The sequence below is a fragment of the Denticeps clupeoides genome, unplaced genomic scaffold (genome assembly GCF_900700375.1).
Source record: "Denticeps clupeoides unplaced genomic scaffold, fDenClu1.1, whole genome shotgun sequence".
Classification (NCBI taxonomy): Eukaryota; Metazoa; Chordata; class Actinopteri; order Clupeiformes; family Denticipitidae; genus Denticeps; species Denticeps clupeoides.
Window position 1 is genome coordinate 31,233 of NW_021629936.1, and position 16,071 is coordinate 47,303.

A 16,071-nucleotide genomic window follows, 5' to 3' on the forward strand; every position below is an offset into this window, starting at 1 on the left:
GGGCTAACAACAGGCCAACCCCAGCCCTCCGCCTCTCACCCGGAGCAAAGGAGAGTGTCCATCCTCTCTCAGGGACTTGGGTTCCAGAGCCAATGCTATGTGTCGAGGAGAGTCCGACTATTTCTAGCCGGTAGCGCTCAACCTCTTCCAAGTCCCAAGAGCCAGTTTCCTTGTCCGGGGATCAGACCGCCAAAGCTCCCGCCTCGGTCTGCCACACGATCCACATTGCACTGGACCCTTCATGTTCCTCCTGTGGGTGGTGGGTCCACAGTTTGATGAGCCCCATGTGTCTGGGCCCCAACCCAAGGCCTGTCTCCAGGGTAGGACCCCGGTAACCCTCCGGGCCGGGTACACTGGCCCTTTGTTGTTCCTTCCACCAAAGATCTTCTGAACCGTACTTTGTCTCACCGCCATTAGGCTCTCAAACTTCTCCACCACGATAAGGTGACGGATCAAGGAGGAGCAAATTAAACTGAAACAGTCCATTGAATGAACGCAAAATATTTATTTTACTTCCACACAGTCAGATGGACTAATTGAAAATTAGTTTCTGATAATCGACAAAAATGACAGATTTGCATTAGTGAGCACAGCATTTCATTGGAACCCAAGACTAATTGTTGCTAATAAAGTTCCTCTCTACATGTTCGCAGATATTCCATCATTAAACAGACGTTTCCATCTACCAGGGTAGTTTACACATCAGCAACGTCTGGACTGGAGATTTGACCTCACCTTTCAATGCAGACATTTGGAACCGAAAGGTCGGGAACAACCACCATTAACAAGATAAAAATGACCAAGCATCAGAAGAGCAGTAGAAAAGACAGTTTGTCTTCCTCTGGAGGGTGACGGCCTCAGATTAGTCTTAATCTGTGATGAAACCATCCATGTGTGTCGCTGCATAATAATCTCCTGTAGAGGGATGGGGACGGGGACGGAGCATGGCGTTAAGGAACACGAGAAGCAAAGTGCTGTGATGTTTTCCCACTTTTATTGTCAGGATACTTGCTTCATGTAAAATATTTCGATACAATACAGTACAGTACGACGCATGTTCCATCTGTCCACGCAAATTGGTTTTAAATTCTAAGGCTTTACCCACCGCACAAACGGAAGCTGCTTGCCACTTCTAACGTAAAAAAAAAAAAAAAAAGAGAGAGAGAGAGAGAGAGAAGGTATTAAATTATAAACTACCGAAACCAAGTTTCTTTCTTTGTCTTTTCAAATTTTCTTTCTATAAAGCCCAGCACCAGTGTTACCCGGCAGAGGGCGCCACATCCCCTCAGCGTGCTTCACTTAGCAACAGCAGCAGCCGCTTCGGCACAGATTCGGGCCGGTCCCCAGCAAATGCCTGTGTGTGTGTGTGTGTGTGTGTGTGTGTGTGTGTGCGTGTGCGAGTGTTTGAGGGGGGACCTACAGAGACAAACGGACGGACGCACACCCCGTCACTGCTGGATTTGAACTGGAAGAGGACCTCCAGCGTTTGCCAAAGCGCTTTGGTGGTGGTCGGCGTTGGGGTGTGGGATTCCCCCCCCAGACAAGGCCTCTCTCAGTTTCGCGTGTAGCTGTTCCGTACCACTTTTTTTTAGGTCAAGCTTTTGTAAATTCTCGTTTGCTTTTGTGTAAATGGTCACGCCATAAACCAAAAAAAATTGCGGCCTGTTTTGTTACTGTGTTGGTGGCAAACTGTTGTTAATGATGCTCGTAACGTTTTATTTTACCGACGATGTCGTACTGGGCTGTGGAGGTGCCGCCAAGGTTCGCGCCCATGGGTTGGGAGAGGAGTCTGGGGCGGGGGGGTTGGATGGGTGGTGAAGTTCCTGCCAGATTCTGCAGGACACTCAGATGCTTCCCCCTCCCTCAGTACATTCTCCCATATGGGCACATAGAGGGTGGAGCAAGGACAGGGCGGGCGGGTGGGTTGGTTGGTTGGGTGGGTGGAGGGGGACGAGTGTTCAGTAGCGGTGGGTCTGGTGGGAGTACTGCGGAGGTTGCTGGGAGGTAGAGGAGTATCCCATGCTGCTCTGGGGCAGTGATGTGCTTGGTCCTGGGTTCTGATAGGCAGCATGTGGATTGGAGCGCTGTGAACAGAATTGAAATCATAATGATAATCAGTAATAAACGTACAGCTTCCTTAAAAACATACATACACATGCAACAGTTAATGATGAAGTTCTTTCATGATTAAGAACTTTTTCATGTCTTTGCACGTGCTCACTCACACTTTAATATTATTATTCCTCATATTAATATTATTTTATTATTATTAATAAACTGTCCACTGCCAAATACACTGCAAGTGAGAACATAAACTGTACTGCACTGAGGATATGATCCGAGATAGCCAATCACAGACCAGCACCACTTAAGAGTGTTGGGCATGTCTGAATGGCCCAATTCGGTTAATCCTTCAAATGCTGAACATTTTCTTTAATGTTTATTGAAATTAATTGAATTAATTGAAGGGCACCATTGTTGTAACTATGCACATAATTTCTTTTCGAAGTTGTAGTGCTTTAATTTAGAATGATAAATAAAGGTGACTACAAAAACTAAAAGTAACCATATCATAAGGGTATTGGTGTTGTCATAAAGCACTGACACAGCGAGAATTGCATACATCTGCACCGGCCGACTGTTGTTAGTAAGCTTAACCTGTTGTTATAGCGACAACAGACGCAGAAGGTTGCCGGTTCGAATCCTGATCCGCCAAGATGCCACTGAGGTGCCACTGAGCAAAGCACCGTCCCCACACACTGCTCCCCGGGCGCCTGCCATGGCTGCCCACTGCTCACTCAGGGTGATGGGTTAAATGCAGCGGACAAATTTCACTGTGTGCACCGTGTGCTGTGCCGCTGTGTATCACAAGTGACAATCACTTCACTTAAGGGGTCACTTCCTTAACTGGTAGGCCACCACTGCCCCACAGTGGTGATGCAGCCTAAGGCATAACCTGTCAAGGTATAACATCAAAATGCTACGAGCGGCCATGAGCTACTGTGATTTTAAAAGTAAAGGGGCTAAAAATGTTTGTTGATTACAAGAATTGCATTGAAGGCCGCAAAAAAAGCTTGTTAGCTGATAGTAACCTGGTAGTCTGAGGTCATTATCAGGCCACTTGAGGTAGTGGTAGGTGGGACCACCCGCACCTTCTTCAGGGGCGGACCCTGAGCATGACTGTTGTCCAGGGTTACCTGTGTGCCCCGCCCCATTGGTGTGGTTGTTCCCCTGCTGTTGCTGCTGGTTCTTCTGCAAGGTAACAGCGCTACTTAATTAATTCCAGGCTCACAAAAACCAAAAGACCCCTGGGAGGATTCTGAGCATGCACGCGCCCTTACCTTATCTGCCTTGTCCTCTGGCTCCTCCTCAGAAAGGAATTCTCGTTTGGGATAGGGAATCTGGCTAGCCGGCAAACACACTGAGGGGGATAGCGCAGTTTCACCATTAACTATGCAAACGCCCTCAACAGCCCCAAACTGGGCAAGATGTACTGAAAACCTTCCGGAGTCTGGAGTGGCGCCACTCACTCAGAGGTTGGCAGGGGCTCCTCAGGAAATAAGGGTCCTGCATGGCTTGCTCAGATGTGATCCTGCGGATGGGGTCCATAGTAAAAAGGCAAGCTTCTTGCAGCTATAGGAGAGTTTCCACAGTTGACTCGGATCATCTTTACAGCAGAAGGGTTGTGCTACAAGTGTGCAACATGGCGCATGGTGTTGCCCAGAAACCAGGTTGGTCCCTTTCACTTTTATTGTCATTAGTGCATAGAAATAATAAAAAAAAAAAAACACAGCTTGCAGTAATGGGGGTGTCAATCATTAAATCAAACAAATAGAATTATAATAGAGCAAATGTGAGTGTTACACTATTCAGTGTGAAAAATAAATAGGCCCATCGCCGTGTCGGACACTCACCAAATGGAATGCTTTGCTGTCAGGTTTCACTTTATGCTTCTCCATGTACTTTATAGGCTGCAATTAGTGTATCTGGGACGAGACAGAAAATAACAACAACATCTTAAAAAAAAATCTGTTGGAAGGAAACACTACATGGAGCATTGTCATGGGAGACAGGACTCACTGTTCCTTCTGAAGTCTTCATCAGCGTTGAGTGCTCTGGCATCTTCTTTATATCCTCCCAGTCCTTATCTACAAAGCATGTCCATGTTCATTACCACCGCTGTCTGTAAATTGACTGGTTCAATTCAAAATGACTCTCAACAAGGGCCTAGTTACAACATCATGTCCCTTTATTTATCGCCTAAGTGTTGCGCAGATATGTTGTAACCTTACGAATTACAGGTACAACATACCAAGGTAACCTTTATGCTGACACTTCTGCCGTTTCACAAATATTGCACTATAATAACACTGCTGCTGGGACCATGTCATAATATATTTAAATGCTAAGGTAATCTTCAAATGACAACAGCTCATTTGGAAAGAAGGATGCCCTTCATTTTTCTTGCACTAATAAGTGTTGCTGCCTGCAAGCTGCAATCACTGACATTACCTGTTTTTTTTTCCCCCAACGCCATAAACATCACATACGTTTAAAGGTACAGTATTAACTCCCCCCCCATAAAGCATGCGGTGGCAGTGAACCGAGAAGGAGACCTGCAGGGAAGCCCATGACGTTGAAGATGCGGTCCAGCTGGTCATGGTGATATGGGTTACTGGTTTTAAATGTCCTCCTGTCGACAGTGGAATATGGGCTCTGACGTCAAATAGCTCCGCAAAAATACAGCCAATCGCCCAGATATCTGCAATTAAAAGCAGGAGAGAGGGAGAGAGAGAGAGAGAAAACACTCAGTGACAAACAGAGGGTAGAATTGAAGAAAAGAGACTTAAAAAATGAGAACTAAATTCACTAGATTTTCAAGCATTTGACAAATCATATTTTCTACTACCATTTCTCACTATATGGCAGACTTTAGTTTCTAAATTGTCGTACGTCTTTTCAAGTTTAGTTTTTAATTTTTGTTAATGCAGAGCAGACAGACTTCTGGTTACAGAAGCAGTAGTTCGCACCAGTTTGCATGTCCATTACATTTTTCCATTCATGTGACGCCTCTAAATAAGCCCCACAACGATTTGGGGGGTCATTATTTTCTTCACATATATTATTTTATATTCCTGCCAACCCAATCCATGCATGGCTAAGCACAGTGCAGTGGACATCGCTTTATCCCTTTCATCGATTTCTGCTCATGATGTTTCCGCCACAGCCAGACAGTGACAGGCAGGCAGAGTGTTGTTCTGAAAAGCAGAACGGTTGGACTGTGTGGTGCCGAGTTGAGCCCTGCTGCTCCTATCCGGGGCGTCAGGGGGAAAACAGGGAGGTGGTCTTCACCGATGGCTTGGTGTAGTGCCTGGCCCCCAGCAGCAGTTCTGGTGCCCGGTACCAGAACGTGACAACCACAGGGTCAAATCTGCTAAAGGCTTCAGTGGTGAGTTAAAGAGCCGGGCAACCCCATATCCGCTGCACACACACACACACCACACACACACACACCAAAGAAAATCTCATAAAACCGACACACAATATGATGTGAATACTAGAGCACAAAAACTGTTCTGGACATACCGATTTCACCACGGCCTCGTATCTGGACCCTCTCACTCCCATTACCAATATATTGGCTGGTTTCTGAGGGAAAAATACAAAGGTCACACAAATAAATCAAACTGCAACTCATTCAGAGAGAGAGGAGAGAGAAAAAAAGGGCCACTTGTTAGAAAATTAATAAAAACACAGGACCAATCGGGGCTCAGTTCCTGAAACATTCAACCACATCAGAACGACGAGAAGTTAAAATACGCTTTTATCAACTCCTACTTAATCGTTTATATGCGCCTCTGAATTACACGTCATCCACATGATGCAGTACGCGTTGTGTTTCTGGAGAGGCCGACTGATACCCTGCTAATGCGGCAAGACCGCCTCCGGGTCGGCATTTGTTGCTCATTAGGCACCAGATGGAGTACATTAGCAAAATTGAACAAGTCCAACAAAGTTCCCACAGAAGACATTCCTGGCACAGCTAGCCACACTAACAAATAAACATAATGCCAAAATGGGGCAGAAAGAACGCCACGTAGCATGGATTAATTAAAAGCCACTTTAATCTTCCTTGTGTTGTGGTAGAAAGCTGCAGTTTTGCAATTCAAACTCAACAATTTACTGGACGCGTGAGATCATTGTTGTCTCTGGCTCTGTTAAAGGGAAAATTTCATTTCATTTCCAAAAATTTGCCTACAGAACTGACTTCAATGTCTGCAAACCATCTACCACAACTCAAACATACACCAGCCTCGTTCGCTAGTGTAAGGTCAGGCGCTGTTACATTTGGTGTCAATCTGCAAGATAAATGTACTTTTTGATAGTGTGACATTATTTCGGTCATCCAGAAATAATCTGTTCATTTATTTAAATCCTTACAGCAGAAATCAAGCCCCCCCGCTTAGCACCAGTTTGAAAGTAGTGCCCAAGCTTTATACTCCATCCAGACCACAGTTTCTGAAGGTCGCCGGGCCTTGCCACTATTTGGGGAATATTCAGCTGGTTTGGCATCCCCTGATCGCATGCTCGAAGAGATTAGAGAATTCATTTTGACTTCTGAAGCTGTAAAGTCTGTATTACAATAACAATAAGTAAACAAATTTAATATATGTATATAAAAATGTCAATCATGGACATCATACAACCATAGTCTTGTGTCATGGTTGATTAATATACAGGGTGGGGCCATTTATATGGATACACCTTAATAAAATGGGGATGGTTGGTGATATTAACGTCTTGTTGTGGCACATTAGTGTATGTGAGGGGGCAAACTTTTCAAAGATGGGTGGTGACCATAGTGGCCATTTTGAAGTCGGACATCTTGGAAGAGGGTCATGTGACATCAAATTTATTGGTAATTTCACAAGAAAAACAATGGTTTTAACGTAACTTTATTCTTTCATGAGTTATTTACAAGTTTCTGACTACTTATAAAATGTGTTCAATGTCACCAACCATTCCCATTTTATTAAGGTGTATCCATATAAATGGCCCGCCCTTACATTTTCAGGATATTTTCAGCGGGAATTGAGTAGCTCTGTGTGGTAGCTTGCGTACTACTCCTCTGGTAAACTGACCCAATGTAAAGTTTGATTGTGACTCACCAGGTCTCTGTGCAGGACCCAGTTGGCGTGCAGATAGTGGATCCCATCCAGAATCTGGTAGAGTAAAGACTTGACCATCCCTCGTGGCAGCTGCAGCGGCTTCTTATTGGCCTTGGAGGCTCTGTGGAACTTAATGATGTGCTGCATGCAGGATGGGGGGTAGGCGGGTGAGACCGGTATCAGGCGTGAGCGCGGGAACGAGCGCACGTGAAATACGGAAGGAATGTTAATTACCCAGAGGTCGTGCTCGGCGTAATCGAACAGCAGCCAGACTTTGCGGTCGGCGTGTGAGAGGAAAACCTTCTGCAGTGAAATGACATTCGGGTGTTTCAGTTCCCGCAGCAGCTGAAATCGAGACAACGCCAGTTATTCGATGCCACATCACACACATCGTGCAGGTTTTATAGCGTTCTAAATTATATGTGCCGCGCGTTTCATTTGCAACGGTTCGAACCGCGGCCTGGCACGAGGCCGCTGGTTCCTGCCACAGAGACTCAAACACCAAGTAGGCCTCCTCTTCACCACCCCCCATTCTCACCACCTTCTGCTGGAGAACCATCCAGAGAATCCTCAGCAGGTTCCTGGTTCGGAACCTGTGCAAACTGAAAGCTTCCCAATCAGACATTGAGGACACCCGAGAACAACGTCTGTGTTGTGCTACACCCTCATGCTAGTTTGTCGAAATGTCTTGACGTGATTCGTTCCGTCATGTCTCCACCTGCATCAGACGCTTTGTTTATACCAGTGGCTCCACAATCTCAACCCTCTAGTCTACAAACATTCTTCAATTTTGAATGGATTGTGTAGTTGCTTCGGAACATATATGACTAGCAGTATACGGGTGTATAAGGTGTCGCTGAGCAAAAAGCACTGTCCCCACGCGGTGCACAGAACAATTTAAACCGTCACCCGGGGTGATGGTTAAAAGCAGAGGACCTGCTTCGTTGTGTGCACCGTGTGCTGTGCTGCAGCATTTCACAATGACAATTATATACACACACACAACACACACACACACACACACACACAACACACACACACATATATATGTGTGTGTGTGTGTGTGTGTGTGTGTGTAAAAAGAAAAATATTTAGAATGCTATGTTATAGTACATATTCTATGTCAAGAAATCTCAGGTTTAAATCATAATTGGCAATATGTGTGTTTTGGTAGAAGTTGAAATTGGTCCCACAGACCCACAAGGGTTAATACAATGAGAGCAATCACCCCATTCATGATCATACAGAGCTTAGTAATTCACAGATTAATCAATGCGAATGAACACGCGACTTGAACCAGACTGAAGGCGATGTGTAGACAGGGAAATAGTGAAATAATAATGTAAATTTATACAGCGCGTCTTCGCTCACTGACAGCGGCGAAGGCGTTAATAACAACAAGCTGAGGAACATGACACAGGACCCCAGAAGAAGTAAAATAAGGTGGTTTGAAACGTGGCCATCCGCACTGGGTGCATGTCAGAAATTCCAACTGCACCATACAAGCCAAACATTAACTAACCTACGACATGATCTCCAGACGTTCAAAAGCGCTCGCGTAGCGAATGATCTGATTAAAATGGTACTAGCGTTGTGATCGTCAAATCATCCCCCTGCAAGAATTTAAGGGTGTCTTGGTCGACGAAGCAAAGCACGATTCAACTGAATATGCATATGCAAACACACACTGGAAAGCTGGATCACTGCTACAAAGAGTCCATTTCACTGCATTTAACAAGACCCCCCCCCACCCACCACACACACACACACACACCCTTTTATTGTCACTCACTCACCCACCCACCCCACTCAGCATCCTTAAACACTTAGTACTGTTCCTCAGGGTAACGGCTGCCAGAACCCATCCTGGGAAACTGGCCCATGGGGTGCAGGACACACACACACACACACACACACACACACACACCACACACACACAACACACACACACATCACACACACACACACACACACACACACACACACACACACACACACACACACACACACACACACACACACACACACACACAGCACTCACTCACTCACACCTATGGACGATTCAGAGTCATCAATCCACCTAGTGCACACGCCTGGAGAGACCGGAGAACCCAGTTGAAGCCGGTGGCAGCATGGGGGGAGCATGCAAACTCCACACACACAAGGTCCAAGCCGGGAATCGAACTCGCAGCCTCAGAGGTGTTATTTCATATCCCCGCCTATGGGGCAGCGGTGGCCTAGAAGTTAAGCTAATCCTGAGCCGCCAAGGTGCCACTGAGCAAAGCACCGTCCCACAACACTGCTCACTAAGGGAATAAAAGCAGAGGACACGTTTCGTTGGGTCACCGTGTGCTGTGCTGCAGTGTATCACAGTGACAATCACTTCACTTTCACTGTGTTGATCTTAACAAAGGCCTCCACGGTCACCGGACCTGAACCCAATCCAGATGGTTTGGGGTGAGCTGGACCAACAGTGCTAAACACCTCTGGGAACTCCTTCAAGACTGTTGGAGAAGCATTTCAGGTGACGACCCTCTTGAAGCTCATCGAGAGAATGCCAAGAGTGTGTAAAGCAGCAATCAGAGCAAAGAAACTAGAATATAAAACATGCTTTCACTTATTCACCTTTTTTTTTTGTTAGTACATAACTCCACATGTGTTCATTCATAGTTTTGATGCCTTCAGTGAGAATCTACCAACGTAAATGGTCATGAAAATAAAGAAAACACATCGAATGAGAAGGTGTCCAAACATTTGGCCTGTACGTTATATACATGTTGAAATGCAATAATAACTTTAATAATGTAGCAGGAACACACTTACTGCAATCTCTCTGCAAGCAGACATGGAGATTCCCGTGCCTTCGATCTGCTTCAGGGCATAGTCTTTATCATCCTTCCTACAAACAGCGAGGGAGGGAGGGAGAGAGGGAGGGAGGGAGGCCATTAGTACAACATCACTGCACCCCCCCCCCCCCCCCAGTCCCATTCACTGGGTTACACAACAGCCCGCCAACAACGGTCGGCAGGAAGGTTAAATCAGGACCGTCTGGCAGGTCAACAGCGGCGAGGCACCGCGGGCCAAAACCCACACAGATGGGCGTCCCACACCGCCCCATAAAAGTGGGTTTTTGCGCCTCCTCCGGCTCAGACCAACTCCTGGAGGTTTTAAACACTCGTTAAAAAAAAAAAAAAAAACGCATTCGGTGCACAAAACATCTTTAAACGCTTAGGATTTGTGAAAGTAGGCTTCCGGCCGCCGGCGTGTCTGGACGGTAACGGCCAAACTTTGCGCCGCGTCACTCGCTGGGTGAGAAAACCGAGCCGGAACTCACGTACAGTCGGCTCAGACCGAGATACAGAGTTCTGGGTTAATTTACATTACGATGATTCATACAAGATCACAGCATAATCACAAAAAAAGTAGGGTGGTAGTGGCCTAGTGGGTAACACACTCGCCTATGAACCAGAAGACCCAGGTTAAAATCCCGCTTACTACCATCGTGTCCCTGAGCAAGACACTTAACCCTGAGTGTCTCCAGGGGGGGACTGTCCCTGTAACTACTGATTGTAAGTCGCTCTGGATAAGGGCGTCTGATAATGCTGTAAATGTAAAATGTAAAACTTAAAGACTGGTGATGTGCCAGAAATCAGTCAAAAAAAAAAAAAAGACAAAAAAAAATTAAATAAATTTATGTACTTTCTTTTTTCTCGTATTCCTTGAGTAGGGTGGTAGTAGCCTATGAACCGGAAGACCACGAAGTCACAGGTCCGTGTCCCTGAGCAGGACACTCCAGAGATCCCGTCCCTTTAACTGCTGATTGGGAGTAGCTCTGGATATAAATGTAAATTTGTGGGCTTGTTTCTGTGTAAAATGTTTGTCATATAGGGCAGTGGTGGCCTAGCGGTTAAGGCAGCGGCCCCGTAATCAGAAGGTTGCCGGTTCGAATACCGATCTGCCACTAAGCAAAGTACCGTCCCCCCACACTCAGGGTGATGGGTTAAATGCAGAGGACACATTTTTGTTGTGTCACCGTGTGCTGTGCTGCAGTGTAACACTTCACTTTCGTATTAATCAATAGAGCAATTATATTTTAATCGAAATTCAAAGACCTTATTAGGTGAACAATTTATACCCACTGTTAATTAAATTCATATTTAATTGTTTGTTTAAATTTACATTCCAGAGGTTTGCATGTGTATTTTATTTGCTCTGCATACACGTCTACATTTAAGTTCATTGCAGATTTATCAGCAGCTTCGCCATGTTGGAGGAGAAATTGTCCCGGTGTGGCTTAGATTGTATGGTGTACATTTTATACTTTATTGCTGTATAGTTTTTTAATTTTCGCTGCTCTTACATTTGTTCTATCCACTTTCTGCTGTGACAGTGCAAATGTCCCACTTGTGGGACTAATAAAGGTTTATCTTATCTAATCTTATCTTACAAGAGGAGGACGCCGTCACTCACCTGTCACCGCCGCGACACCTCACACACACATTTACGTCATTTACCAGACGCCCTTATCCAGAGCGACTTCCAACCAGAAGTTACAGGGACAGTCCCCCCCCCCGGAGCAACTTAGGGTTAAGTGTCTTGCTCAGGGACACAGTGGTAGTAAGTGGGATCTGAACGGGTCTTCGGGGGTGTGTGTTACCCGCTAGGCCACTGCCAGCCTGACAGAGAGGCAAGGAGGTCGTCACAAGCTGGGAACGTGTGTGTGTGTGTGTGTGTGTGTGTGTGTGTGTACGAGGCCCCGACTCACCCATCTTTCCTCTTCGCCTTGTACACGTGCCCGTACGTCCCGCGGCCGACTTTGCAGCCCTCGTACTCGAACAGGTCCTCCACCCGCTCTCGCTCCACGGTCAGCTTCACTTTGAAGTCATAGTCCATGTTTCCCCCGCGGCCACGCGCAGCGCGGCCCCGCTTCCCGTCGCGTCGCGTCGCGTCCTCTCGGCGTGCGTGCGTGCGAGCGTGCGTGCGTGCGCTTCCTCAACAACAAAAAAAAAAAAAAAAAAAGGAGGCAACTTACTTCGCCAGAACGGCTTAGAAAAACGAATTGCCTGCCCTGGCGCTGCTCCTACCGCACACCGCGGTCCCTCATTTACTGGCCGTCTTCGCGGAAACGGGCGAAAGCGCGGGCGGCGGCACGGCACGACGCACCGGCGGGGCCTCGGATTGCGCCTCCCTCGCCTGTTAGCGCGTTATTCGGGTTTTATTTATCCCTTTCGCCGCTAACGGCGCCTCTCGGGTACCTCACTCTGAGAGTTGAGCGTCCACGCACGGCAGTGTCGCAAAAACGTCGCTAAAGCCGCTGGCGCGACGAACGGCGGCGCAGCAGAAGCGGGTGTGGGGCGGCAGAACAGACACTCGCAGGGCAAGATCGACGACTCTGCCTTAACTTCCAGTCCAAAAACCAAACACAAAGATGAACAAGGGATTGTTTTTCTTAAATATAAAGTATAAATATATGTTTTCTTAAAATACAGCATATATATTCCATAAACAATGTGTGCTTAGCACATTTACGAACATTTATCACACAGCATTATTTATTTCATTTCTGCCCAAATTAAGAGCAAGAACAGAAGTAATAACTTAAACATCTGCAACCATGTCTGCATTTGTCAGAGCTGTTGAAATTGTCTTTGTCCAAGAAATTGTTCTGTTGGAAAGTATTTAAAAAATCAAAATCGTTAGCATCAATATGATTAACACGACGTAACACTATTTTAAAGCAGGCGTGAAATTTTAACTACGTGTATTTAGAAATGTTCGTGTGTATAATTTCAAAGACTTCTTATATTTTTTTTTAACGATTGCTATTCTATTTTTAACCAATCAGGTCCTCCGGTAATACAACGTGACTTAATCCGGAAGTACTGTGTAAATCGTCGTTCTTGTTAATAAAAGTGTGTTTGTTCGGGTTGCTAATAGTAGCGTCAAGTCGTATCAGTACCACGTGCATTTTAACTATTTATACGATTTGCTCGATTTACTTTATAAATATAAAAACTTTATATATGTGTTTAAATAAAATAATTCATTTGGCAGAGTAAACCGAAAACAAGATTTCACATTGTGCAAAATACAAATTCACACAGTTTATGCGGTTTTGACTAGAAACAGTGCATCAGTGTAGGTACTCTCGAGAAAGTACGACATACTCGGTGCAAAATATTTCATCTTAAAATAAATATATGTTTATACATCTGCGCCACACGTTTGCAAGGTGGTGAAAAATGAAAGCCGATAAACACCATCTGCTGCTGTTTGTTGTTGTAAGGAAAGAACCGAGTATGTGGAAACGCTTAAACCCGGAATTGCTTGGCATCAGACGAGTTTGCGTCAGCCGGGAAGGTGGGAACGGAAATCGCCGGGAAAGTTGCACACAGGACGATCGGCGTGTGACACCACTGGTCCCATCTTAGCGACGTTATAATCAGAGCGGAGAGGGAGCTTGGCCCGTCCATATTACAGCTGCTGTTTCAGGTACTGTAGTGGCTCCTCGTGACGTTGTCACGGCCCACGGGTGGCGGCCAAAACCAGCGCCGACGCGAGTTGCCTCCCCCGTGGTGTTTCATAAAGATTGCGACTCTTTGGATATTGTTAACCGTTGGTCGAAACGTTTCATTAGCGCGTAGCCACCTAGCCATTGACACCAACAAATGCGCCGCGCGTGCGGAATGACAGCTCGTCCCTGCGTGGCGTCGCGTCCCAACGTCGGACGGGCGGGGACGCGATTCGATCTGATCAGCCACGGCGTGATGCCAAAACAACACTTCTTTATTGTCTGGCCGATGAGCACGCAAGGTAGCATGGTGCCCGACTTTTCTCCCGTCAAGTCCCGCCTCCGGCGGCGTGCGAGTGGCCGCCCGGCGTGTCCGTCGCGATTCCCGGCTCGCTCATTGGTCGGCTCGGGTGACACCGTCGGGTCCGTGTCGCCCACCGCTCTACGCTCCTCGTCATGGCCTACTGTATGATCCGCTGTGAATTGGTGACATCGCCTGGAAAGACGTGACGCCCCGCCGCCGTCCCGGCCTCCGTCGCTCACCGGCGGCCGCCGCTGCGCGACACCCGGTTTTACGCGCGTTTGAAGGACCCAAGATGCGGCTTACTGGCATTCATTTTGTGTGCAGAGCCTTTCCAAGAGAAGATGGCTGTGTGGCGGCTAACGTGAGGTCGTTTCCACGCCGTGCCACTTAGTCGGCGTCGCCGCGTTTTCACGCCGTTCGTTTTAATCGCGTTTCGTGAAACGTCAACACGCGAAGTGGCTCCATGTTCAGCACAGCCTCGCTTGTCGGGCCTGGCTGTGTGTTGATTCCTGCACCGAGTCTCAAGTAATAGCTTGCTTGCTTGCTTTCTTTCTTTCTTTTTATTGAGTTTAAAAATAATAATAAAAAAAATGTATGGTGTAAAGACTACAGTGGCTCCGTTTAAAAAAGAAAAAAAAAAAAGAAAAAACACCCTGTGACCACGGTGGTGCCTTTTTATACTCGAAGACGAGGTTCTCGGTTGTGACCGGACCCTTCCCTTTACGTTAAGCAGCGGTTCGCACAGCGATGGACCCTCCCGGCGGGCGAGACGAGCGACGCCGGCAGGCCGAGCGTCTCCGGAGGGAGGAGGCGTACTATCACTTCATCAACGAGCTGAGCGAGGAGGAGTATCGGCTGATGAGGGACAGTAACCTACTTGGTACTCCTGGTGAGTCCCGACTGGGGTAATAATGTAATAACACTGTACTAAGTGCTCGCACCCGCGATAGGGTTGCCAGTAACACTCTGGACCAGTATTTGGATCCTCCATCACATTTACATTTACAGCATTTATCAGACGCCCTTATCCAGAGCGACTTACAATCAGTAGTTACAGGGACAGTCCCCCCCCTGGAGACACTCAGGGTTAAGTGTCTTGCTCAGGGACACGATGGTAGTAAGTGGGTTTTGAACCTGGGTCTTCTGGTTCACAGGCGAGTGTGTTACCCACTAGGCCACGACCACCCTAACAGGTGCCTGCCCATGCTTGAGGAATTATTAAGAGGCCAGTGTCAGGGGACCTGTGCCACCTTGATGAAGCATGTCTGATATATTCGGGTGCCTGTCCAGTGAGTGACAAATAGGACATTGTAATCTATCCTGGAGCGAACAGGCAGCCATTGAAGAGACTTCAGAACATTTACGGCGTTTACCAGACGCCCTTATCCAGAGCGACTTACAATCAGTAGTGACAGGGACAGTCCCCCCCTGGAGACAGAGTCCTGCTCAGGGACACGATGGTAGTAAGTGGGGCTTGAACCTGGGTCTTCTGGCTCATAGGCGAGTGTGTTACCCACTAGGCCACTACTGCCACTTGTCACCAAAGCGCTCGCGTGACGCTTGTCTCTAATGCTCAGGCGAGGTGACAGCAGAGGAGCTGCGGCAGCGCCTGGACGGGGCGAAGGAGCAGGTGTCCGCCCAGCGCGCGCCGAGCCGCGCCCTGAGGGCAGCGACGCAGGAGAGGAAGAAGGCAGCAGCGGTGAGTAGAGGTTTATTAACGTGGGCCGCGGGGCCGACCGGAACCTTACCGGTTCTCGTTCCGTGCGCAGGGACTCCAGAGGCTGGCGCCGAGACGTCCAACGGAGACTCGCTGCTCGAGTGGCTGAACACGTTCCGCCGCACGGGCAACGCCACCCGCAGCGGCCAGAGCGGCAACCAGACGTGGCGTGCGGTCAGCCGCACCAACCCGAACAGCGGCGAGTTCCGCTTCAGCCTCGAGATCAACATCAACCACGAGCAGCCGGAACCCGGCGAGCACAACGATGGGCCCGACGCCGCGATCTGCAGGCGCCGCCGGCGCCGCCGGGTTCCTTACGCACAGGCTCGTACGCGTCCAGCAGACCTGCCCGTACCGAGTCAAAGGCCCT

The 16,071-nt window shown here is 47.7% G+C and overlaps 1 protein-coding gene and 1 pseudogene across 1 annotated transcript; one reads left to right on the plus strand and one right to left on the minus strand.

Moving 5' to 3' along the window:
* Nucleotides 1–975: 975 nt before the first annotated feature.
* LOC114777747 (cyclin-dependent kinase 8-like) lies at nt 976–12,230 on the minus strand (annotated as a pseudogene).
* A 1,371-nt stretch (nt 12,231–13,601) lies between these two features.
* On the plus strand, nt 13,602–15,971 carry LOC114777749 (E3 ubiquitin-protein ligase RNF6-like). The gene is made up of 4 exons (XM_028967023.1): nt 13,602–13,661; nt 14,715–14,873; nt 15,562–15,683; nt 15,754–15,971. Exons 2-4 carry the CDS (start codon nt 14,732–14,734, stop codon nt 15,808–15,810), a joined length of 321 nt encoding a protein of 106 aa, XP_028822856.1. The 5' UTR covers nt 13,602–13,661; nt 14,715–14,731; the 3' UTR covers nt 15,811–15,971.
* The last annotated feature ends 100 nt before the right edge of the window (nt 15,972–16,071 follow it).

Coding starts and splice junctions, on each gene's coding strand:
- LOC114777749 (XM_028967023.1), top strand. CDS start 14,732: ATGGACCCTCCCGGCGGGCGAGACGAGCGACGCCGGCAGGCCGAGCGT. Junction 14,874..15,561: donor TAACCTACTTGGTACTCCTG/GTGAGTCCCGAC, acceptor TCTAATGCTCAG/GCGAGGTGACAGCAGAGGAG. Junction 15,684..15,753: donor AGAGGAAGAAGGCAGCAGCG/GTGAGTAGAGGT, acceptor TTCCGTGCGCAG/GGACTCCAGAGGCTGGCGCC.